General features: G+C 44.1%; 3 protein-coding genes and 1 long non-coding RNA gene across 8 annotated transcripts in view; 1 reads left to right on the top strand and 3 right to left on the bottom strand.

Annotated features, from left to right (window-relative positions):
- Positions 1 to 1,295: 1,295 nt before the first annotated feature.
- slc5a7a (solute carrier family 5 member 7a) lies at positions 1,296 to 6,180 on the bottom strand. 2 transcript variants are annotated; one of them, XM_029145382.3, is made up of 9 exons: positions 5,650 to 6,180; positions 4,932 to 5,209; positions 4,596 to 4,709; positions 4,306 to 4,461; positions 4,068 to 4,216; positions 3,825 to 3,968; positions 3,573 to 3,726; positions 3,075 to 3,292; positions 1,296 to 2,999 (listed from the first exon to the last, which is right to left on the bottom strand). In XM_029145382.3, exons 2-9 carry the CDS (start codon positions 5,113 to 5,115, stop codon positions 2,328 to 2,330), a joined length of 1,791 nt encoding a protein of 596 aa, XP_029001215.1. In that variant the 5' UTR covers positions 5,116 to 5,209; positions 5,650 to 6,180; the 3' UTR covers positions 1,296 to 2,327. The 2 variants fall into 2 exon arrangements, with proteins under 2 accessions (XP_029001215.1, XP_029001214.1); XM_029145381.3 differs by having other exon boundaries at positions 4,932 to 5,162; positions 5,650 to 6,178.
- A 2,100-nt stretch (positions 6,181 to 8,280) lies between these two features.
- Positions 8,281 to 12,131, bottom strand: arl6 (ADP-ribosylation factor-like 6). The gene is made up of 8 exons (XM_029143812.3): positions 11,945 to 12,131; positions 11,253 to 11,406; positions 11,093 to 11,154; positions 10,930 to 10,998; positions 10,747 to 10,841; positions 10,451 to 10,580; positions 10,030 to 10,085; positions 8,281 to 9,394 (listed from the first exon to the last, which is right to left on the bottom strand). The coding sequence occupies exons 2-8, from the start codon at positions 11,370 to 11,372 to the stop codon at positions 9,369 to 9,371; spliced, it is 558 nt and encodes a 185-aa protein (XP_028999645.1). The 5' UTR covers positions 11,373 to 11,406; positions 11,945 to 12,131; the 3' UTR covers positions 8,281 to 9,368.
- Positions 12,132 to 12,446: 315 nt separating this feature from the next.
- LOC114851892 (ephrin type-A receptor 6-like) overlaps positions 12,447 to 22,493 on the bottom strand; it is a 37,205-nt gene continuing 27,158 nt past the window's right edge. The window contains exons 12-21 of the mRNA XM_055507309.1: positions 18,772 to 18,877; positions 17,470 to 17,540; positions 15,445 to 15,570; positions 14,766 to 14,951; positions 14,577 to 14,638; positions 14,284 to 14,493; positions 14,059 to 14,208; positions 13,770 to 13,963; positions 13,505 to 13,654; positions 12,447 to 13,266 (exon numbers count right to left, since the gene is read on the bottom strand). Of these exons, the coding sequence (XP_055363284.1) occupies positions 13,152 to 13,266; positions 13,505 to 13,654; positions 13,770 to 13,963; positions 14,059 to 14,208; positions 14,284 to 14,493; positions 14,577 to 14,638; positions 14,766 to 14,951; positions 15,445 to 15,570; positions 17,470 to 17,540; positions 18,772 to 18,877 (1,370 nt within the window). The 3' untranslated portion in view covers positions 12,447 to 13,151. The remainder of the gene's footprint in view (positions 13,267 to 13,504; positions 13,655 to 13,769; positions 13,964 to 14,058; positions 14,209 to 14,283; positions 14,494 to 14,576; positions 14,639 to 14,765; positions 14,952 to 15,444; positions 15,571 to 17,469; positions 17,541 to 18,771; positions 18,878 to 22,493) is intronic.
- LOC114851893 (uncharacterized) lies at positions 18,991 to 21,142 on the top strand. Of its 4 annotated transcripts, XR_005897422.2 has the most exons (7): positions 18,999 to 19,260; positions 19,722 to 19,785; positions 20,157 to 20,257; positions 20,342 to 20,439; positions 20,578 to 20,723; positions 20,859 to 20,949; positions 21,073 to 21,142. It is a non-coding gene; the product is annotated as an uncharacterized LOC114851893 (long non-coding RNA). The 4 variants fall into 4 exon arrangements; XR_005897420.2 differs by having other exon boundaries at positions 18,991 to 19,260; positions 19,722 to 20,257; XR_005897421.2 differs by lacking the exon at positions 18,999 to 19,260 and having other exon boundaries at positions 19,488 to 19,785.

Genomic DNA, 22,493 nt, shown 5'->3' with positions numbered 1-22,493 from the left:
GTCAGCTCACATTAGATGCCTATCAGAGCAGACTATCGGTAGCATCGTCTCCTCATGTCCGCCTTGACTTAAGTGCTCTAGTGGGATTTCCATTCTTAAAATTCCCCCTATCTCTTAAAGTCAATCTGTAATAGTCCAGACAGCAGATAAAATGCAATGAAGGCAAAGTGGTTCAGCTTTTAAACGTGCCGTGTGAGCCAGAACTTCAAACCTGCTCGTTTCCCATTTGGGATCTAATTAGATGCTTAATGAATTTTCCTCCAGAACAGGAAGAAATGTGAGTTGGGAGAGGAGTAAAGATAACATTATTAGGATCTCTGTAGCTTCTACCAAAACCATGATTGGCAGATGAATCAATTATATATAAGTATAAATTCAATACAAAGAAACGGTCAGTTTTGGTTGTGACCCACAGGAATGTCCTGCACCAACAAGCGTCTCCCAACGATGCCTTACTCATCAGCAAAGCTGAAAAAGAGCATTGACTTTGGGACGCGACACTTTCCTTCATAATTGTTAATTATCATGAGTGCTCTGCGAGGTAGTTTCTATGAATGGGGATGGGACGCTCTCTATTTCCCCCCCTCTGTTCTTTTGATGGAATTGATCTCATTTCTCAAGGACGTCTGAAAGGACAGCGGCAAATGGAAGGAGGAGGTGCGGTGGAAGGGTGGGGCCCCTGCGTCATCACTGCGCATCAGAGCTGGTGGGTTTAATGGAGCCGGAGCCATTAAGCTCCATCCCTTCCCACCCCCACCCAGGTCCATCTTCCCCTCAGGACCACCCCCAGTAACCCCACCCACCCTCCGGTGGCTCCTCCCCAGGTCCCAGAGGAGCCAGAGTCCAGCACTTAAGATAATGTAAATACCCATAGAGAGGGGAGAGATATTTTAAGATGCCGCCTTTCACTGTGGCCACGGAGGCGGACAAAGACGCAAGCCAAGCGATTGTAATTTCAGTCACGTTTTTCTTTCCCTGTCTTTCATCTTGCTGGCTGAAGGGCCGGCTGTACCAGAAAGACCCGGCCTTCAAGTGGGATGTGCTCCATAAAACGTTAGCCTCGAAAAAAAAAAAAAAAAAAAGGATTCTTTTTAAAGCTTAAAAGTTTAAAACAGAACAGAAAATGTTGGAATCATCTAAATGGGAGGCAGGATAATGTTCCTGTTCCTCACCCTTTTACAAAAATATTTATATTTATCTAAATAACTTTCATTCAAATTAAATTAAAATGCATGTCAAATGTTTGCAATCAAAAGAATGTGACAAATTGGTATATTGGTATATTTTTACAAAAGTAGATTTTATGAGTAGATTTTTATTGTTTCACTTTTATGACATCAAAAATAAATAAACATTTAAACTGCATCCCTTTCATTTTAACCTGCATTGCTATATACAGCGTAATTCTTTTCTACCTCTTAAACACACAAACGTCACAGACGGCTGCTGCTCACGACCAACAAAGGACAGACGTGCGCGTCTGAGCCCCGTTGAACTCGAAGCACAAAGAAAGTGACACGACGGCCTGGACGCACTGCACACGACTTGTTTGGTAGAGGTTACATTCATGTTCGAGTCTTCGTCTCTTCTACTGAGCTTCGATAAGGCAGCGGAGTACGAGATCGGCTCAACACTAACTTACACCTATTAATGAGGAGGATATCGGCTTTTACTCGGTGTCACACACGAGTTGCTGCTTCCTGGATTCACAGTCATAATGCGTTTATCAGTGATGCTTCGTAATATACATGAGAAAGCCTGGCAGCTGGATCAAACCTTACTTCTTTTGGGTGTTCATTCAAATATAAAACAAGACAAACATTGTGCTAGGAATGTGGATTTTTGTTTTGCTCATTAGAACTTCACTAAAACCTATAGGTGGTATTGCTTTTACTAACTGGTAACCTTTCGTCCAAACTGGTTGTGCTGTCAGCTGCTTCCTTGAAGTCTGACTGGATCTTTCAGCACGTCTCTGCAGAAGGACGCGGCGTCTCTTACCTTCACTGTTAAAGGTCTGCTTTTTCATGAGTGGGCAAAAATAAAAAAGCAACTCTCCTTTAGGAACGTCCTAAAATCCTGTCGGGAAACGACGAGCTCAAAAGACACCCAGCTACAGCATCTAGAAGGACTACACGAGTGCGTGACTTGGATGGAGCTTTGTCTCTGGACCGTCAGCCGGCTGCTACACTACATACGTTTCTATATATCCTGAAATGCTTTTGTCCAGTCACTGCGAGCGCGATGCGGGGTTTTGTGGCGACCATGTCTGTTTCGGGCCTGGCTGCCCCAGCAGCTCGGTCGCGGGTCTCGATCGGGCCCCGAGCGTGTCACTCTTCGTCGTGGTGGGAGGAGCCGGGGCTGGACTCCTCCTCCTCCTCCACCGTCTCCGCCGGCAGCGTGTCCCGCCGCGCGAAGGCGGCGGCCAAGGTCACGCTCAGCCGCGGCTTGATGGACGCCATCTCCGACAACCCGATGTTGTTGCCGCGGGTTACGAGCGTGGTCTTATCCAGGATCTCGCCGCTGTGCTTGGACACGACGGCGTCGAGGAAGTCGTACTTGTGCGAGAGCTTGCCGCTCTCGAACAGATACTTGGCCAGGTAGGAGAAGGCCACGTTGCCCAGGAAGGAGGCCAGCATGGACACGGTCTTGAAGGGGAACTTCTGAACAATCACCTCCTCCATTTCCCCAGTAATGTGGTGCTTCTTGGTCTCGGTGTCCCAGCCTGGGTAGTAGATGAAGGGAGGCAGCTGCAGGTAGGGCTCGCCTCCGCCGATACGCAGCACCAGGCCGAAGATGTAGGCGGCCACCGAGCCGTACGTGTTGGTGCCTTTGACAAAGAGCACGCTGAGCAGCTGCGGGAAGATGATGACGTAAACCAGGTCTGAGCTCAGGTACCACAGGCCGTAAACCGTCCCGGTCAACAGCGCCATCACTGTAGCAAGGCCGCCAAACACAAAGATGGTGATACGCATCACCCACACGATCTCCCGGTCCGAAGCCTGGGGAAACAGAGAGGAGTGTGACAGGGGTGCAGGCAGAAAGGCAGTCAAACACTGTATGTGTGCTTCACCCACCGACTGTCTGAAGGCAAGCTGGTAGATATTCCTCGCAAACATGGAACTTGCTGAAAGGATGGAAGAGTCCGCGGACGACATGACGGCCGCGGACACGGCGCCGAGGCCGAAGAAAGAGACGAACGGTGGGCAGAGGTTCTGGAGCACGATGGGGAGAATCATGTCTGCTTGGTCGTTCTCTTTGGGAGGAACTGGGCCGTAGCTGGTCTGGTTCCAGTCTGACCAAGCACAGATTCAAATCACAGGACTTAAAGTTATGCATCGACTTGTTTACACCTACAAAATCTGAAAATGCAACCTCTAATTTGCTCTCGTCTCTCTCTGATGTAATATTTACACATTCACACAGCAGCGACTCCTTTAATAACGGCCTGCTGCTTCATTATGAATGAGCTGAACCAGCTGCTATTTACCAGCCTCCCTCAGATCTAAGGGCAACACGGAGCCATCCAGGGGCTTCCTCAGTGAACACATACGCAGACAGCCTCAGCCTCTCACCTGTGGAGGCCCCAATGGCTCCGATCAGAACCGACGGCACGGCCATGGTGAGGCACCCAAACGCAGCCAGGAAGGAGAGGACCTGCGCGTACGTGGCCGAGGAGGCCGACAAGACCCTCTGGAAGTACACCTGCCAGGGTATCCCACCGAGCATCTGCAGGAGGGTCGGGAGACAGCGTGAGGCACCGACCTCCATCACATTCATGAAATAAACATCTGGACCGTGTTCAAAACAGTTTGTGGCCACTGTACCAGGAGGCAGAAGTTGTCCAGCCACACCCAGATGTCGTCCCTGTGGACGGAGCCTGTCCAGGGCGACTGGTACACCTGCTTGACGGCGGTGACGGTGATGTCTGACACCGCGGGGTTGGTCAACGCGAAGGGGACGCTGATCCACTGGAGACAAACACACACCATCATCCAAATACATACATGCAGATATGAGCAGAAATGTAGATTGTACAGTAAATGCAAATCTATTCAAACTAGACCTACCAGGCCAACAAAGATGCAGAAGAGCTGCACAACGTCGGTGTAGGCCACAGAGTACAGCCCTCCCACCAGGGTGTAGAAGATGGCGATGAGGGCGGAGATAACCACCGACATCTTGATGTCGATGTCAACAATGACGCTCAGAGTAGCGCCTGAGGCCAAGAACAGGCAGAACGGTCTCGTCAGGGTCGTTCACGTAATCCAACAGGACCCGTTCATTCTGGAGAAAACGTCATCTTACCGAGCGCGGATAGAATGGCGGCGGACCAAAAGATCTCGCCCATGAGCGCAGGTATGAAGAGGAGGCCGCCCATGCGTTTCCCATACAGCTGCTGGAACGGGTCCAACATAGTGACGTAGCCGCGCGAACGCATGGGCTTGGCAAAAAAAAGGCCCCCTGGAGCAAAGGGTGGACGCGTGACACAGGGTCCAGAGCCGGAATCTAGAACAAGCTGCTCTTTCCTTCTCGTGGCTTCATTTGCTGTTTGCTGTTGATACGATGTTATTCATTTGACACTGAGGAACACTCACCCACAACCAGGCTGAGGGCGTATCCAAAGGGAGCCTGGGCCCAGGCCAGGCCACGGTGTGGTGAGTACACGTACTCGGCCGTGCCGTTGATGTACCCTCCTCCAACCCAGGTCGCTGCAGGTCACACAAAACACCCACAGCGAAAGAGATCCAATTAAAAGTTCTGCCAAAATTATTTAAGATGCTTTGCTGAAGCTGCACCAGTGATGTGACACAATACAAAGCAATTTTAAATAGATGCGGTTTAAATAGAACCGGAACAGCATCCAGTTCTACACACTGAACTGATCTGGATGCAGTGAGGCTGCATCCATTGAAATCCCACGTATAATTCACCCGTCATGGTGAATCCGCCGACGAACAGCCCGATGTCCCGTCCTCCGACCATGATGGTTTCGCTGCGGTCGGTGCCCTCCGCCTCCCCGGAGTGCTTGTTCTTCCACGCCGCCCAGATGCCCACGAACAGGATCAGCAGGTAGAAGACCACGATGGCCACGAGCCCCTCTACGTGGATGATCATGGTGGAGCCGGTCTTCAGCTGCAGTGGGAGCGGGCAGGCATGGAGAACTGAGGGGCGCACCGCGTCCGGACGCACGAGAACAACTGTTAGTTCACTGCAGCAACCGAGACATCGTGCATTAGTTTTACTTTAAATCATTTACATTAAATGTACACCAATATATGATGTTAGTCGGGAAAGTACGCGTAATTGTGTATAAAAATGTGAAATTACTAAGTGACTTAATACATTTACGCAACTTCCTAAAGGCAGCTTCTTATACGGGTTATTTAATCCTTAACCACTTAAGAAAAATAAAAATGCTGTTATAATCGAGTAAATCAGCGAGGACTATTTTTAAAATACATTTTTTAACTTTTTGTTTTAATTCTTCCTTTCATCTCCTCTTTTATTCGCCCATTTCCGGACATATGTGCGCAAAATGAACGCACAGCATTTCAGCCTTACTATAATTCACTTTACTCTTATTTTTAAAAAATCACCACTTAAAATGCCACCGCGCAAAACAACGCAAAACAACGACGCAAAACTTACCTCAGGTATTTCTGCACTGAAGCGAAAAGCAGCGCGGCTGGTTGTGAGGAGCCTCGTCCCCTTCGCGGGCAGATGTAACGTGGTGGAGGTCTCCCGGGTGACGTACCCAGGCTTATATGGGGGCAGGTGCCGTCACAGCACCGGGACACGCGTCAGAGGAACCGAACGTCTCTCTTAATGAGCACCTTGTATGGACACACGCCAGAGCGCGAGGACGAGAGCTCCATTTACCGACTGGAGCCGAGGCTCCGAAACCGGTTCGGTGACCGGTTCTGCATTTTGGAGGGATGCGCTTCACGTCTTGAATAATCAGTCATCTTCAGCGCCTTTTAGTGCACGTGGCTCCCGCTCCTTCACATTCAGTGCGTAAACGCCGCCTTATTGCGCAGCCATACTTCACGTGGCCTTTGGTCCGCTGTCACTGTCTCCTCATCCGCATTTTACCTTACAACCACAATTACAGAGACTGTTTGAGGTGACGGAGGAGGACGAGGGCTCATCCCCGTGCCCTTTTATCCTTTTATCGCAAAGAAGAGAACTAAACGCTACGTTTCTACCATCTGTGACCAAACATGGACGGATTCTCACCTTTGAAGAATTAAGGCTCATTTAAGTGAGTGTGCTGTACCTTTCCTCCAGAAGGCACAGTTTGTACCTAATGGCCTCTTTTTGCGTGTCGTTTAACCGGGCTGCTCTTGTCAGAACTGACAGGCGTCCAATTAGGACGGGTCTTGAGGAGCAGGGGAGAGATTTAATGATATAGTCTGACTTAAAAAAAATGTCAGAAAATCTCACTCACAAAGCAGGGAGGCTGCAAGTCTGGTGTTTGTTCAGTGTGCAGCAATTTATTAATAAGAATTAAAAACAATTCTAAAAAGAAATTGAGCCGTTTAAGCAGATATTCAGAATGAGCTGCGCCCCTCTTCATTCAGGTTTATCACAGCAGAGGTCATCCAAGCTGATCTAATGCAGAGGCAGGAACTGCCCATCACAGCTTACTGTAAGATGAAGCATTATCATAACACCCTGTGATGCGTGATCCTCCTCAAAGCATGTCTCCGCAGACCAAGAATTTAAAGTCAGAATTCTGTAAAGGATGAAATATGGTTTAGAAAAAGCCAAAAGTTATCAGTTTTAACTCTTATTGGGTTAAAGCCAAAATCTTAACCCCCCCCCCCCCCCCCCCCCCCAATTTATATACTGTAACTGTAATCACTATCACCACCTTTATTCTAATTCTTAGTAAATCCCCGTTTTGGGCTTTATTGGCAACATACAATGTACAGTACAGTATATAATAATAATAATGTTGTAATAATCATTAGCTTAGCCTATTTTCATATATTTCTCTATGTAATAGAATAGCTGGTGGTATCACAATAATAAATATGATCTGTTTTTTTTTATGTAACCTTGCGTAGAGTTTGTGTTGTTTTAACTCATCTTTGTATCGTGGGGCTAATGATGAAGACTTTAACAAACATAAAATTACAAATAAGGACAGAAGAATCTCAGCGCAAATGAACCGTTGAGTAGTTAATTAGACTGAAACACCTGACAAGTGATCCTGTGTTTAACTGGTTCCAAGAGCAAAAACATCCAGTAAACAGCTGGAAAATATGCTAACGATATGTTTGACAGATGGTTGGGAAATGACACTTTTCAAACCCAACATTAGATCTGAGCCTATTTGTTATGGCTTGATGATATTGGTCACACGCACAACTTTCTGATCATCTCATTACTGTATATCAACATAAAGATGCTCACAATAAAGAAATCTCTGTTAATTTTGGCTTTGCATAACATTGCACAAACTATCACAACTTCTATAAATGAATGTTCGTAATTAACTAAAAAAATTGTTCAGGGCCCAAGGACTCGAGGCTTAATGAGCATCTGTTGCTGGCACAGCTCAAGATGTTTGAGAGACGGAGTGAGAGAGAGCTAAAGTGGGCGAGAGACACAGAGGACAGTCTTTCAGCAGATAACACGAGACACATGCAGCGTGACGCCAGAATAACATAATTTACCACCACATGAAACAGCACTTCTCCCACTGGATTTATTCTTTGAAAATGTACATATGCAGTGTAATAAACAAAATCCTCAGACCATTTGACACAGACCAGGCGTCTCCTGCTGAATCACAGCTAAAAATATAAAAGATATTAAAAATATAATATAATAAATATATATATATATATATTAAATATATAATAAATATAATAAAATCAAAGCGCTATTTTTAATGCTCGAGTGTAGAATTGGGGTTGGGCGCCCCCTAGTGGTTCTATAAAAGGTCTGCGAAATTACCGCTCTCTCCATGCCACAAAAGCGTTGAACTAATGACATACAATATACAGGATTTGAAACATCTTCAGAGCATTTTTTTTTTTCTTTAAGCTGATATGCAAAAATATATAATGATCTAAGACCTGCAGTTCAGATTAGTAGAGACTGAGCAGGTGTTTTTCCCCATTTGACATCAAAGTAGTACAATAAAAAAACGTAAGAATAATTTAGCTTGATGATATTTTTCATTGAGCAATGAAATCAGGTAAAGATAAAAACACAAGGTAAAAAGGGTAAAGAGACACTTTGACTAAAGAAATGCAACTAAGGAATGCATTTGAGGTGCATTTATAAAAATTTATTCATCACTTGTTACAACAACTAAGTTAACCAATATTTATACAGTATACACACACATTCAGCCATAGTCACATCATAACAGCATTTACTACAGCATGTACTGGGTCCTATCATACATGAACAGCATTTTAACAGCTGAGGCCTTACAGAAGTGATGAAAACATTTTAAGTGGAGCTTTTGGCATATTTTAGAGGATACAATCTATTTCTAATGTCAGCCATTACTTTCAGTTTTGACTGGCGTCTACTCTGAAGCTGAGAGTTGATGTCCTGCTGTGAGGGTGCATTGAATGTGTGATAAAATTACACAACGCTACACTCATCATCTGAAACTTCATTCTCATAAGGATACACACAGACAACCATTCACTCACACACCTACTGTATGGGCGATTTGAAATCTCCAATCAACCTGACTGAATGTTTTTGGATGGTGGGAGGGAGCCTGAATACCCTGAAAGAACTCAGTGAGTGAGACATCACAAAGGTAGGTGCCTGGGTGTCTCAATTCGCAATCGAACCCAGGTCCTTCTTGCTGTGAGGCCAGTAGAAAACCAACAGCACTACACTAATATCAGTAAGTGTGAACCAGCGGAAAAGCAGCAATACCACAAAGCGAATCATTCAGCGCCAGTGTGAATAAATCAGATTTCAAACTTGGTGTTACTTCAGAAAACCTGGCACATATCATTAGTTGGACAAAGACGGATGAAAAATATGATTTCTACATGATATTCTAGACAATTATGTTCTGTAAACGAAAGATAGCACCAACAACAATCACCAACCTTTAAAGAGCAGCTAACTCATGATCTCTGTCATTGATAGTTTACACAGGAAGGTAGAAACAGTAAAATCAAACGTGTTACTGTTGGCCATATAATTTAGGACTGTGGCTGCTTTTTCCAGTGTTTTTACTGGTACCATTATCTAAGCATCTGAATGCCAGACTAAAATCACAAACAGTACTGTCTTTCATTGTACCTCTTACAACATGATCAACCTGTCTGTCATTAAAGACTTCAAAGGACGATGTTACTTCCAGTGTTTTTCTGCTCACGACCTCATGTTCTCATTGTTTTGATTTGATCTGGAAAAGTAAAAGAAAGGTTGTTAATGACCATGTGTTTATATCCACCACTGTAAATTACATTGATACAGTAAACTGTGTGAAGTCCAAGTAACTACTGTTGTTTTCCACAGAAAAGGCTGAAAGCATTTGACAGGCGATTGTTTAGATGGAGTGGTTCTGAAACTGATATGGACCAGCACCACTAATGTAAATGAGACACACTTAATTCAAACAATGCAGGAGAAAAAGCTGAAACTTAACTTTCGGGAATAAAGTTCCAGGGGCTCACTCACCTACTAAAGTCTCATTAACAAATGTTGTACAACCACAAAACACCATACAGTATGTACCATACAGTATAACACACTATACCACACAGCACTAAAAATACACTCAGTACTCACTGCATGATTTGATCTATGGAAATGTTTGAATGGGAGCATTAAACACAACAAAAATAAAAGAAAATGTTGTTGATGTGATGCAAAAGACTGCAGATGTGATGTGCAGCACATCAGATGCATATAAGCAATGAGACAAGACTCATATTCAAATGAGAAAAAAAAAAATCTAGTTTCTATCCTTAATCAGGAAACAATGCTATTACCTTAAAAGACAACAAAAACTTTACTTCATGTGAACTTTGATCCTACCTTGTAACCAGTCAACTCCTTCCTGCAGACCTTCTCCTTTCAGGGCATTAGTTGCGCTAAAAAACATACAGTAACATGTAAGTGAATGTACACTTTATACAAAGGCTTTTATTTGAAAGCTTTATTGAAATTTGGTGCAGCAAATTAAAAGTCCTTATGTATTGTGTAATCTAAACATAAACTATTAGTGTACCATAACAAATTATTGCCCTAAAGATTTAACATAGACACTATTACATCCAGCTTGTTTAAAGTAATCAGCTGTCTAATCCAAATAAGCAAGGCTAAAGGGATAAAGCATGCTGTCAAACTAAGTCAACAGACTCTGTGTGTTTTAAGATGCTTGAGAGTAGTGACACCTTAGATGTACTGGAATGTAAGCATAATAAGAAAATGCACAAGTACAGCTTTCCGTTCATACCAGATGTGCCACGGTTTGTCTTTGATGTTCTCCAAACATAGCAGCTGTGAGACCTTGACTGAAGACAGAGCATCCCTGACATCCATCTTGTTAGCAAAGAACAGGATAGGGATCCTCCTGTGTTTAATGTCTGTAAGTGAGTCGGACAAAATAGTTTTCATTCACTCCAAGTACTGAAATTCTCAAAAGCATTTATAAGGCTCTTTGTATTTCATATTCATGGAGCAGGGTAAAATGTTTCTTCAAACGCTTTCAAGCAAAAGGCCAAAATTGTTTTGAATGAATACGGACAGTACCCGGATGATTTAACAACGTGTCTAGCTCTTCTTTAGCCACTACCATCCTCAGTTTGTCTGCACTATCAATGACAAATATGATAGCCTGGCCTTCCCTGGAACGAACAAGGAGATGAGAAATATTACCAACAACAGTCAAGATGGTAAAGTGTTAAAAGACCCATAGTAAATACACAAACCCACTTGTAGTAATGTTCCCAGAGGTTCCTGTATCGGCCTTGACCGGACATGTCAAACACGGTGAAGGAAAGGCTACGAGAAAGGAAGGGAAAATAAGTACCAGCTAGATTATAAATTAACTGCTTAATTAACGGAATGTCCTGTCTTTACACTGTGAACCAGATACCTGGATGTTTTGAACTTCTCTATGCTGAAGCCAATGGTTGGGACAATGTCTTGAGCTTGGGCCTGTAGGAGAGGAATAAGAGCTGTGATGTGCATAATTCATGCGACTTGAAGTTTCCTCTTGACACTGGCCATAGTGGTGACGTCACACACAGACTTACATTGGTGGGCTTCAGTTGGTTGATGATCGTGGTCTTTCCACTGTTGTCGAGACCAAGACAAAGAACATTCACCTCCTTCTTTAAGCCCAACCATCCTGCCAGCTTGTCAAACAGCCCCATTGACTAACCAGCAAACATCAGCTGTCTGTCTAATCTACAAAAAGGACCACGTGTTAAACAGCTCATTTGTAGAATTCAACAGCTCATGATTCTCGTATAAAGGTCGGTGAAAACTCCTGCAGCATTAGCGGGTTACACTCCGTAGTGTGCTCCATCACAGCCACCTGTTACACACAACGCACGTAGACGCCTAACGCCTTTTATTCGCCAGCCATTAGCATTGGCTTAACTAACGGCTAACACGATTAGCGAACTCTTATAGGGTGCTCTCATAAAATATATCCGCTAACAGCTATTTAGCTAGTTAACGCGTTAGCTAATCCCTTGTTGTTGATGTCGCTAGCTAGCTTTGGCTAACGTCTGGGTGTTGCTTATTGACAAAGCTACACAGACATTTTACATAACTACCGATTCTTCTTAGCTTCACGATAGTGAATTTACAAGACATCAAGAGAGATGAGCCAGAATGAATAAAGCATGTCGGAACCGTACATTATCCCCATGCTAGCTGCTGATGACTATTTTGCTAACGTTAGCTTGTATCTTCCATTGCCGGACAGTTTAGTACCTACCTGTGTTTTAGCCGTGGGGTGTTGCTTCCAGGATGAACTCGGTCAGCACCTCCTTACGTTAGCTCATGGGTTCCTCAGGTTGAAAACAACGCTTTGCTCATTTCTCCTCTGCTCTGCAGCCGTATTATTTACACCGTGTTGCTGGGTAACCGGTGCTGACTCTCGTCTGCCCCCTGCAGGACACACGAGGCTGCTACACATACCCCGAGTTGCAGCGCAAATGTGTGATGCCTTGTAAACTTATGAATCACTGCAGTGGTTATTAGCTATGAAGAGCATGGACGCATTTAATAATAACGCTTTGTTTTCTCGTGGCATCAGGTAAAACTAGATCTGACACAGGTATTTTTTTAAGGTGGATGAGTACGTGCGTATGGTTTAGAGCGGATCCAGGTGAGTGCAACCTGGACAAGTCGACAATTTATTTCACTATTCACACTCACAATTATGTGCAATTACAGTAAAGACCTGTGCTGCTCAGAGTCAGAGACAAAACAAAGTATTAAAATAGGTTTGTTTATTAAGGAACAAACATACTGAATAAAACATACAACTTTCACAAGACTATTTTATACAAGACATACTGCATTATCATGAGGATAGAACATAAAGACGTTTCTATAAAATCTTTTGACATTCAGCGGTCTTCAGTTCGAGAAAAAAACAAAAACAAAAACAAAACAAAACGATTGTATTTACCATTTTTGTCAAGCATCTGGTAAACTGAATCACCGACCACCACCAGCTGGAAAGGGGTTATTGAAATCACCTACTGTGCCACATCTCACCATACCTTAAACTCTGTCCGCATCTGCTCTGGTCATGAGGTAACAGACTTGAAACCATTCAAAGTCAATAGAAACAACTGGATTGTCACTTGGAAGAGTAGAGGTATTGGTGAACACTTGAATAGACACTAGAGGAAACAAGTCCTATATTCAAGTGAATGCTAGTAGTTGCTGAGATAACAAAGAGACCGCGTTTGGCCAATGCTCACAGAGGTTGATTGTTGTGGAGGCTGTATGAACCATGAGCCATAGGATGATGAGTGTGCAGCGCTGCGCTCTCACACGAGCAGCATGTGGTACCGGTCGCACCTGCTGTAGCAGTCTGGTGTTTGTGCAGTTGGGTTGAATGACGAAGCCAAGTAACGGCGGCGTGTGTTCCGGCCCCCGGTGTTCACACACAGTCTGTCTTTGTGCCTGGTTCACACCTGGAAGCCGCTTTGCTGGATGTGGTGAAGCTGCAGGCGAAGGGACTGTATGCTGCTTATGATTCTCCTCTGGTGGCCGATCAAACACACCCCGATGCGTCTGATGTCGCTGAAGGCGAGAAGGAAGGAAGATTCGTGTGGTTTTATGAATTTTCAACACACATTAGAAATGTGTTAATGCTCTTTAATTTAGCTGCAACAGAAGTATGGTTCACGTCAGTATATGGAGAAAATAGTGAATGAAGCTTTGTTATTCCTAAGCCTCGCTCCTTTGATGCTGGCTGCTCTGCTTTGAGTGGGCTTTATGATGCTGTAAGCTGCACTCTGTGTAATTTGGCTTCACTTACTCTATGCTCATGGTTGAAATAGAATCCAGCGTTGTGTATCCCGCTGCGAGGAAGTTGTTCTTGTACTGGCTCATTTTGATGGAGTCAAGCCAGTCGCCGATAGAGATGAAAAGAGGGTAGTCTGGCATCTCCTCCGGGGAGTCGGGGAAACTGGTACGACAAGGAAAGAGTCGGAAATCAGCTTTTGTGCAATTTAAAGCACACTTTGCTCCAGAAACTGAAAGTGAGGCCATCTTGAAACAGCAGTTTAGGCAAAGGTTCCCACCTCTGACCCTCATTGACCAGAGTCAGCAGACTGCTGGGATTGATGATGAGCCTGTCGAGGAAGGACAGTACGTCGCTGAAGCAGGGCCGCTGGCTGGGCTCCTTCTGCCAGCAGTGCAGCATCAGCTGGTGCAGCGTCACGGGGCAGCCCATGGGCGCCGGCAGGCGATAGCCCTCCTCCATGGACAGAACCACCTGGGGCGAGCATCATCAAGGTCACGTTAGGCTCCTGGGTGCGGAGCAGACAACTGGTGCAGTGATGATGCGGGTGAAAATGATCAGCGGCTCACGTCTTGGTTGGACATCTCCCAGTAGGGCCTCTCGCCGTATGACATCACTTCCCACATGACGATGCCGTAGCTCCACACGTCGCTGGCAGAGGAAAACTTCCCATAGGCAATGGCTTCTGGTGCCGTCCAGCGGATGGGAATCTTTCCTCCCTGACAGAAAACCTGTTAACATTGAAAACTCACACACATTCGCCACCAGCTGGCGAACGACCGGCCCCCACTCACTGTAGCGGTGTAGGCCGCCTCCGTGTCGTCCTCCAGGACTCTGGACATGCCAAAGTCGGACACCTTACACACCAAGTTCACGTCCACCAGGATGTTGCGCGCGGCCAGGTCCCTGTGAACGTAGCCCATTTCCGAGAGGTAAGTCATGCCCACGGCGACGCCCCGCAGCATGCCGACCAGCTGGAGCACCGTGAACTGGCCGTCCCGCGTCTGCACAGGGCAAGGAGCAGGGAGGTCAAAGGGGAAACGCGCCTCCTCAGGACAAAGCCTTCACTCTGAACATGCGTTCTCACCCGGAGGAAGGCGTCAAGCGCTCCGTTCTCCATGTACTCCACTACGATCATTATTGGTCTGCCTGTTAAAAGGTAGAACACGCACACATGAGAGAGAGAGAGAGAGAGAGAGAGAGAGAGAGAGAGAGAGAGAGAGAGAGGGGATTGAATGGCCCAAAGGAGCCGATTCTCCATCCACACAACGCTTACTCTTAGTGACCACTCCCTCCAGCCTGATGATGTTGGGGTTGTTGAACTGTCCCATGATGGAGGCCTCACGCAGGAACTCCCGCCTCTGCTGCTCCATGTACCCCCCCTTCAGGGTCTTTATGGCCACGGCCACATCCATCCTTCCAGGAACGCGCAGGCGGCCGCTGCACACCTCTCCAAACTCACCTATAAAAGTTATTACAGCAGAATCAGAATCAGAACCAGAATCAGAATCAGAATCAATTCCTGGCATTTTGAAAATACGTAATTGCTCAATGCCTCCACCAGATGGAGGCCAAGCCACAGTCAAAACACAAAACTCAGAGGCCCATTCGTCGTTACTCGAGGGATGAATGCGCACAATCTGTTCAATTTGATGAACCATTAAGCATTAGTGTTCAGTCAGCAGCACTGGCGACGCGACTCTGAGGCACAATGCAATAAATTACTTTAGAATCAGCTCGCTAGCGGCTTTAAAATCTGGAAGTAGAACTTTATGGGGTTTAACATTTGGTATAAAATAAAGAACGTTACTCAACATGATGTGTATCTTACAAGGCTTAGTCACCGTCACATGCACTGGACCAATGGGACCGATTACTACAAATACATTAGTAAGAAATAACAAAACGCCTTCCACCGTATGCGTTGTGGTTACTGCACACACACTGTGCCTCACCTGCACCAATCACTCTTTCGATGCATATGTACGAGGGTTCAATCTCCTTGGCGAACTCCTCCACGGCCTGGGTGGGATCTTCATACGTGTCCGGGTCCACATAGGTCTTTATGCCGGAGAACGGGACTGCAGGACCAAACAGTGCAACACGCAAACAGAAGGTTTTGCATTATATGTTGGTGGTGGAGCTGAGACAAGACAGGGATACACTACATCCAGCAAATAGCATTGATGGAAAATGATCTACTACTATTGCTACAATATGATGAGGTCAAAATGATAATGTCCTTCGCTAATGACATAGAATTTTCTTTTCCTTCTTTGTATGTTTTTAACGAGTTCTATAATTTTAAATTATTCAGCCCCCCAACAGACGCCTGCATTAATAAAGACCCCAGGGCGCTGCAGGACACTTGCTTTTACTGTACCATACAGGGTCACTAGTTTTGTTTTCGCAGTACAAGGCTTTGATGAGTCTGTGCCAGAGAAGTTGATGGCGTGTTTGCTGCCATTACACTGTGAGTCGTCCCTGCCGTTTTGTCGGGGGACGGAAAAAAGGGCCAAAAAACGAGAAGGACGGAGTTAAGAAAATGCCCCAGCACAACAATGCAGGCAGCCTCAGTATCAGCATCCTCCTCCACGGCGGCGGCGGCTGGGGACGCGCCGCGCACGATGACTGGCACAAACGATAACATGAAGCAGCCCCTGGTACATCTCCAGCAGATGAGCTGGGGACTAAATGTGCTTTATAGCTGTGTCAGCTCATATTGTAGATAACTGAAGGCTTGGTCTGAGACAGATTCCAGCTCGGAGTTGACTCTCTACCTCTGTCTCCAGGGCGTCTCAGCTCGGCTTCACAGCAGAACAAACCTTTTCTGCTGGTTTGTTGAGGCTGCTGACACTCGCTTGGGTAATGGCTTCTCAGCACACGGCAGGAAAATAAATACAGGCGCCGGTTGTAACTATTTCACTGCCACTAATGTAATGAATGGTCATCATCAGTCAGTCATCCTTCTGTCATGTGCTGTGAGTAACTAATAACTAGCCTGATGACACAGATTAAAGTTAAATAGCGGTCAACTCTGCAAACGCTTCAACTTCCTGTTCAAAGTCCTACATTTTCTTTTTGGGTCAGTCACAGATTCCCAGATCAGACCCCAGACACGGCAGACGCTGGATTTGCCTCAGGAGCTGCGTTCGTGCCCCCGCAGACCTCGGATCGAAACTTACTTCGCGTTCTGTCTTAGTAAATTACATGGCAACATTTCGTTCCCAGAGACAGACATGCTTCCCCTGGGCCGATCAATAAGCCTGGTTTTTATCTGTAATTACGGGAACACGCTTGGGTCAATCCTCTAGGTTGGAAAATGGAACCGTGGCTGCAGAGGTTTTGTCAAAATCCCAGAGCGTGTGTATCGGTTACCGCGGCGACTTGGTTTAACATTCGGCAGAATAGGTGTTGTGCTCTGACAACATTCCAGAACATGGCGAGAGAAAGCTTCACATTAAAATGTCATCAGCATCTTTTATAGATAATAAAATCATAAAAACGGACTCGTAATTGATCCATTAATTAGATTCTATTTTATAATAGAGTTAATGGTGATTAAAATGCATGAGGTGCAGCAGGCAGTGTCCTGTGATGGACAAAGTGTAGAATGTTAACTGTAATTTCATAGTATTGGTTGACATAAACACGGTGTCTCTGCAGTACAGTAATACTGGCTAATTCATCTGTCCAGCTAGTGTCAACCTCACCCTTCTGAGCAATGATCAGTGCTCGACCAGAGTATAATGTGTTGACTTTGCTGCTCTGTGAGACATCAATTACCAGTTCAGTCAATTAGAAAACCATAACAAGGCCCCAGCTTTTCATCGACCCCATTAATCAAGTGTTTGGCTGTATGTAGCAGGGCGGACAGTAAAATAAGGTCGTTTGACAGAGAAAAAATCAGATAAATCCTAGTTTGATCTGTTCGTGGTCTATTAACCCTTTGCACATACAGTAATGGTGGAATCCGGTACCGTGTCCACTGCGGAAGCGTGTCCTCCTCTTCTCTTCCGACTTCATCCTGGCTTTAATGTAGCCCTGGCACCTGCACAGGTGAAGCCAGTTACTGAAGAGTAAGAATCAGATTCATTACCATTGAAAATCAGGACTTTTTACCCTTTCTGTCTCTGGCAAAAAAATGAGACAGAAGACAAGCAGTAGATGTTTATATTGACAGCTTTAACCAGGTCAAGGCCATTCAAGTCTTTTCAATTGTTTTTAGGTAAACCATTCACATTTCACACCTCAGCCAAGTTCTGTTGGGCCTAAAAGGTTTCAACACTGATGATTTACAGTATAATATTTTGGTTTGCAACAAAGATGTGCTGCTTTTCTATTTTTGCTGCTCTTTCCATTTCTAGAATTTCTCCACTAGCATCCTTTTCAAACTTAAGGCTTCCTTCAACCTGTGTTGCATTATTTGCAGTCTGCAAAAAGACCCCACATTCCTGTGTCTCTATGTCACGTCCTCAGCCCGTCCCGGCCTGTTTCACCCTCTCTTGCTTTGCCTCTGTTCATGCCTCTGATTCTGGACACTCCTTCTGATTCTTCCCCTCTGCCGCTCGTTACCAGCTCTGATTTGATAGTTCCACTGCTGCATCGACAGCACCAGGTCCACGTCAATCAATCATATCATATCAACCACATCTTCTCCCCAGTTACTGTGTGGGTCTGTCTCTGCTCTGCCAGGTCATTTCTCTGTTGCTTTGTTGGCTCTGGCATCCTTGTTTTACTCGCCCTGTTTAGTCTGTTTAGGTCTAATTAACTGTGTTCAGCCTGGTTCACCCAGTGGTCTCACGTAGCACCGCTTGCCATGTTTTCTTTACTAGTCATTTGGGTTTACGGTTTTCTGTTGTGTTTTCTGGTATGTGTAAGACACGTATAATTTGGTCTGCTATTTCGGTAGTAGACCTTAACACTGTAAGTATAACTAGATCACAATGTGGTAAAACTCCAGACAAAGTCTGGGTAATTTCTCACTGTTTATTAAGAAACGGCAAAACCCGTGAAACCCTGTGAACCCGACTGACGACGACCATGTGAGATAACCTGTGGAAGTTAATGGAACGGCGCAAACTCCTGCTACATGTATTACATGCTGAGTAATTAGGCAGAAAATTGGTTCAGCCATTTGGAAAATAAGAGTGTCTGCTTGGCGGCAAAAGGGAGTCCGTTAATGGGCTCCTGGTCACAGTGTCACTCTGGAGATTATCAGAAGAGGAGCAGAGAGAAAGTGTTCGCGAGAGAGCGCGTGCAGGGAAGCGGGGAGCTCTCACCGTCCGGTGATGAGGAGGAAGAGGGTGAGGATGACCAGCAGGGAGAAGCCGCCTACAGACGCCGTGACGACCACCAGGACCTGACCCTGATCGGCCACGTCGGGGTCTGAGGAAGCGGAGGCAGAAATGAGAAAGTCTGGGTTCAAATCAGAGACCTGACACATCGCCTGATCATGTTGTGCCACAACTATACACTCAAAAAACCTAGATTGGGTGCATGCTACATTAACATAATTTTAACATGCAACTTCAACAATATAAATTCTTGTTTTGTGTCTGAACATAATAAAATCACGTAAATGTAACAACTTCAACAGGTTACATCAATATTTTATGTTAACTCAACGTAATAAAAATAGGTTTAGACAACAACATGTCCAGAGCTGAAGGTGGCAGTAATGAGCAAATTCACAACTTGGACTACGGCCCTGCCGCTTCTTCAGGATCCTGACGTAAAGGAAAACACCTGTTCATGATGTGTGCAAGAAGGTAAGTTTAACGTCCATTGAATAAAAAACCGCATGGGTGCAGAAATGTTGTTAGTAGCTATATATAGTGCCTTTTAGCATTTTGGATGTTTAATTAGCTAGAGTACGTATCCGTGTTATGTGACTGCGCCTGTGCTCACAAGCTAACCTAGCTAGCTTCCGTACAACACTGAGAACGTGCTAGTTTTAAATAAGCTTATCTGCAATAAAATATATATATATATATATTGTAATTTTTTATATTATTTTATAGCCGTTAAACGGCGATCTTTGCTCAGTTAGGAGTGAGACTTTTACGTATTTCCAATGCGAGTTCATCGCGCGAGCGCGGGATTTTCAAATTTCAAATAACCGACATCAGCGTTGCCCCTCGGTCGGTTTGGATGCGACGATGATTTTACGAGTCAGCGGCATTTGTTCAGGTTGGTGCAATATTTTCTGACATATACTCTCCGTCCGCAGGTGTTAGAGCAGAGAACTACTGGAAACGGAAAACAGAAGTACAGAGACTTGCCCTATTGGAAAGGTAACCCATGAGCATTAAATAGAAATGTGCTGTCATGCTATGCATTTCCTGAGGTAATTTACACGAACCTACCAAAATGGTGTTTGAGTTATTTCACTCTACATATTGTTTGCATTGTATATCGTATTATCATAAATCTATTATTTGTTTCACACGGTAAAGGAAAATAATCAAATTACTTACAGTAATAGTATTAATAAGTATTTATTTAATTAAGCTTTAACATTTGTACCTTTTTATAAGATTGTGTACTCATTTCACAGCACATAATTGGTTTCCTAATTTATTACAGCTATTTTGACTTGAAACCTGTTCTTTATCATCTAAAATGTGTCTCTTGGTGTTTACCTCCAATGGCCATTCTGTGAAAGTGTCCCATTCTAGAGCTGAGAAGAGACAGCAGGACAGGGAATCACCTGCTAGTGTCGCGTCAGATGTCTACATGTCCACAAGTTGTTTAAGAAAAAGTAAGGTAAGAGGAAATGAAAAAAAACAAGATAAATAGACTCTAAGGTATTTGGAGATGCAAGGAGTGCAGCGTGACTTTTTCTAGTAGATACGACTATTGCAAACACAAGGCAAGAAGTTATCAGAGATGAACCCTTCATCACCGAGTTCAAAACCAGATGGCCTGCTCTCTTCTGTGTTTCTGAGGTTGGTCAATAAATATGTCTATATATATACAATGTGATTCTGATCAGACGAACAAAATATATTAAAATGTATCAAAGTATTGTTTACACATTTGCCATTCAGTGCATTGATAACTTGTGTACTTTTTTTCTTTTTAAGAATAAATTTAAGAGGACTACAACAGTTTGCTGCAACAGTTCTTCTCCATGCTGGATGGTTATTCTTCAGACCTGAAAACGGTGTTTGGCAAGGAAGGCGGCATTCAAGGACAAAAGATTAAGAGCATCATGGTTCCCATAACCCAGGTATGATGATGGGAAAAAAATCTATGTCGTAATATGTTAGTGACAGCTACTCACTTGAATAAAAATTGTTCCCTAAAATAGATTAAAATTGTTTTGTTTTTTGTTTTTTGTGTGATTACTTTGTTTGTCCTAAAGACTAACTCCATTGATGTCAGAAGAGTACATCCTTTGAGCCCAGTGTGTGTTCCTCAATGAAGATCCTGGCAACCTTGTGAAAGAATGGATGGTAAGAATGTTTTTTTTATTTATTTTTATTTCATGTAAGTTTAAAATTTCAAAGTGATTTATATATGCTTTAAAAGTTGAAGTGTTATATAACATCATCCGCTTTTTTAATTTTACATTTCAGATCGTGGACGCCTTGAAGAAGCCATGATAGAGACAATTCTTGAAGTTTTTGTCATTCACAAAGATGCAGAGGGAGATGATGACCCTGAAGATGTAGTCATCGTTTCAAGTCCTGGATGAGTTGGGTAGTGTCCCACTTGCTGTGTTGTTGTTTGCTCTTGTTATATGCTCTCAACCTCAGCTACCCTCCACTAAAGGTTGTTTGAAATATTGGCCCAATGCTGTATGTACAATACTGGATGTTAGTGACATTTGAAAGCTGTTTTATTGTTTTTATGAAGCTTATAAAGTATTCTAACCAGTCTAAATCCAATGTGCTTTGTGTCTTCTCCAACCTACACACCAGCTGGGGATATATGTTAGTTTGCATAATAGAAATACTGTTTCAAAGATTACTTTATTTGTATGTAATTTTGAAAAGCTAATCTTGGCACAAAACATTTGATAACTTTACATTGGTTGTGTTAGTATAGCATAATTTATTAATAAATTAAATTAACTTGTTACTACCCTATAAAATTAAGTAACAAGTATTAATATTATACATGATCAAATAACCCAAGAAAATTATGTTCAATCAACCCTAAAAACATTAGTGGGACTGACCCATGGTCATTAGGTAACATTAACATGAATATATCATGTTGCTTCACCCTGTTTACATTTGGTTCACTAAGCGAAATAGCCTCTTGCTATCTTAACGCATTTTAATTAGATGGAAATACTTTCCATAATTTTATTATGTTCATCCAACAAGTTTTTTTTTTGAGTGTATATTCAAAGCAGACTGTGGGTTAGAGGCTCGGACTATTTCCCGTCTAGACTGGCATCTCATTTTTTTCACACACTTATTCATGGTCCAAGTGTCGTCTGGAAATATATACTGCAGGCGCCTGTGCTTCCTTTGCGTTGAGACCTGTTGTTGTGTCATCACACGCATGAACGAAGCTGAACGCTGCAGTCCTGAAGTCAGTGTAATTCACTTTATGTTTGGCTTCTGCTCATGTTTGATAGCAGCCGCTGTAGGTAGTCACTATTAGGAGGGCGCCCGACGGGGTCACGCATGTAATCAGCTTCTTCAGGCACACATTGTTTGGTGGCAATGTGATGGTGGACGTCTACAGACCCGACGCCGTCTTCATATTTCAGGATTAGAATCATTATGAGTGCGTGAAACTATATTAAGTGCAATCGCACAGCATGAGCCGGGAACTTACAGAACTTATGGGCTTTTAAATAAATGGTTCATGCCTGAAGTAGCACTGATGAAGTTCACTGATCCATAGCAAGGACGACAACAAAATGACTCCAAGGGTTTTATAGGGTTGCTGATGACTCACTACTTAGTTTTAAAGTCGTCTTCTCCCGTGGCTCGTCTTAAAACAACTATGAGTTCATATCTATTGGGATATTCAGGCCGAC

Source organism: Betta splendens, chromosome 3 (genome assembly GCF_900634795.4).
Source record: "Betta splendens chromosome 3, fBetSpl5.4, whole genome shotgun sequence".
NCBI classification, from domain to species: Eukaryota; Metazoa; Chordata; class Actinopteri; order Anabantiformes; family Osphronemidae; genus Betta; species Betta splendens.
This window is presented reverse-complemented; position numbering and strand designations above follow the sequence as displayed.

Coding starts and splice junctions, on each gene's coding strand:
- slc5a7a (XM_029145382.3), bottom strand. CDS start 5,115: ATGATCATCCACGTAGAGGGGCTCGTGGCCATCGTGGTCTTCTACCTG. Junction 3,727..3,824: donor TGGACAACTTCTGCCTCCTG/GTACAGTGGCCA, acceptor ACCCTCCTGCAG/ATGCTCGGTGGGATACCCTG. Junction 3,000..3,074: donor AGCTTGCCTTCAGACAGTCG/GTGGGTGAAGCA, acceptor CTGTTTCCCCAG/GCTTCGGACCGGGAGATCGT.
- arl6 (XM_029143812.3), bottom strand. CDS start 11,372: ATGGGGCTGTTTGACAAGCTGGCAGGATGGTTGGGCTTAAAGAAGGAG. Junction 11,155..11,252: donor ACCAACTGAAGCCCACCAAT/GTAAGTCTGTGT, acceptor CCTCTCCTACAG/GCCCAAGCTCAAGACATTGT. Junction 10,581..10,746: donor CACGTTGTTAAATCATCCGG/GTACTGTCCGTA, acceptor ACTCACTTACAG/ACATTAAACACAGGAGGATC.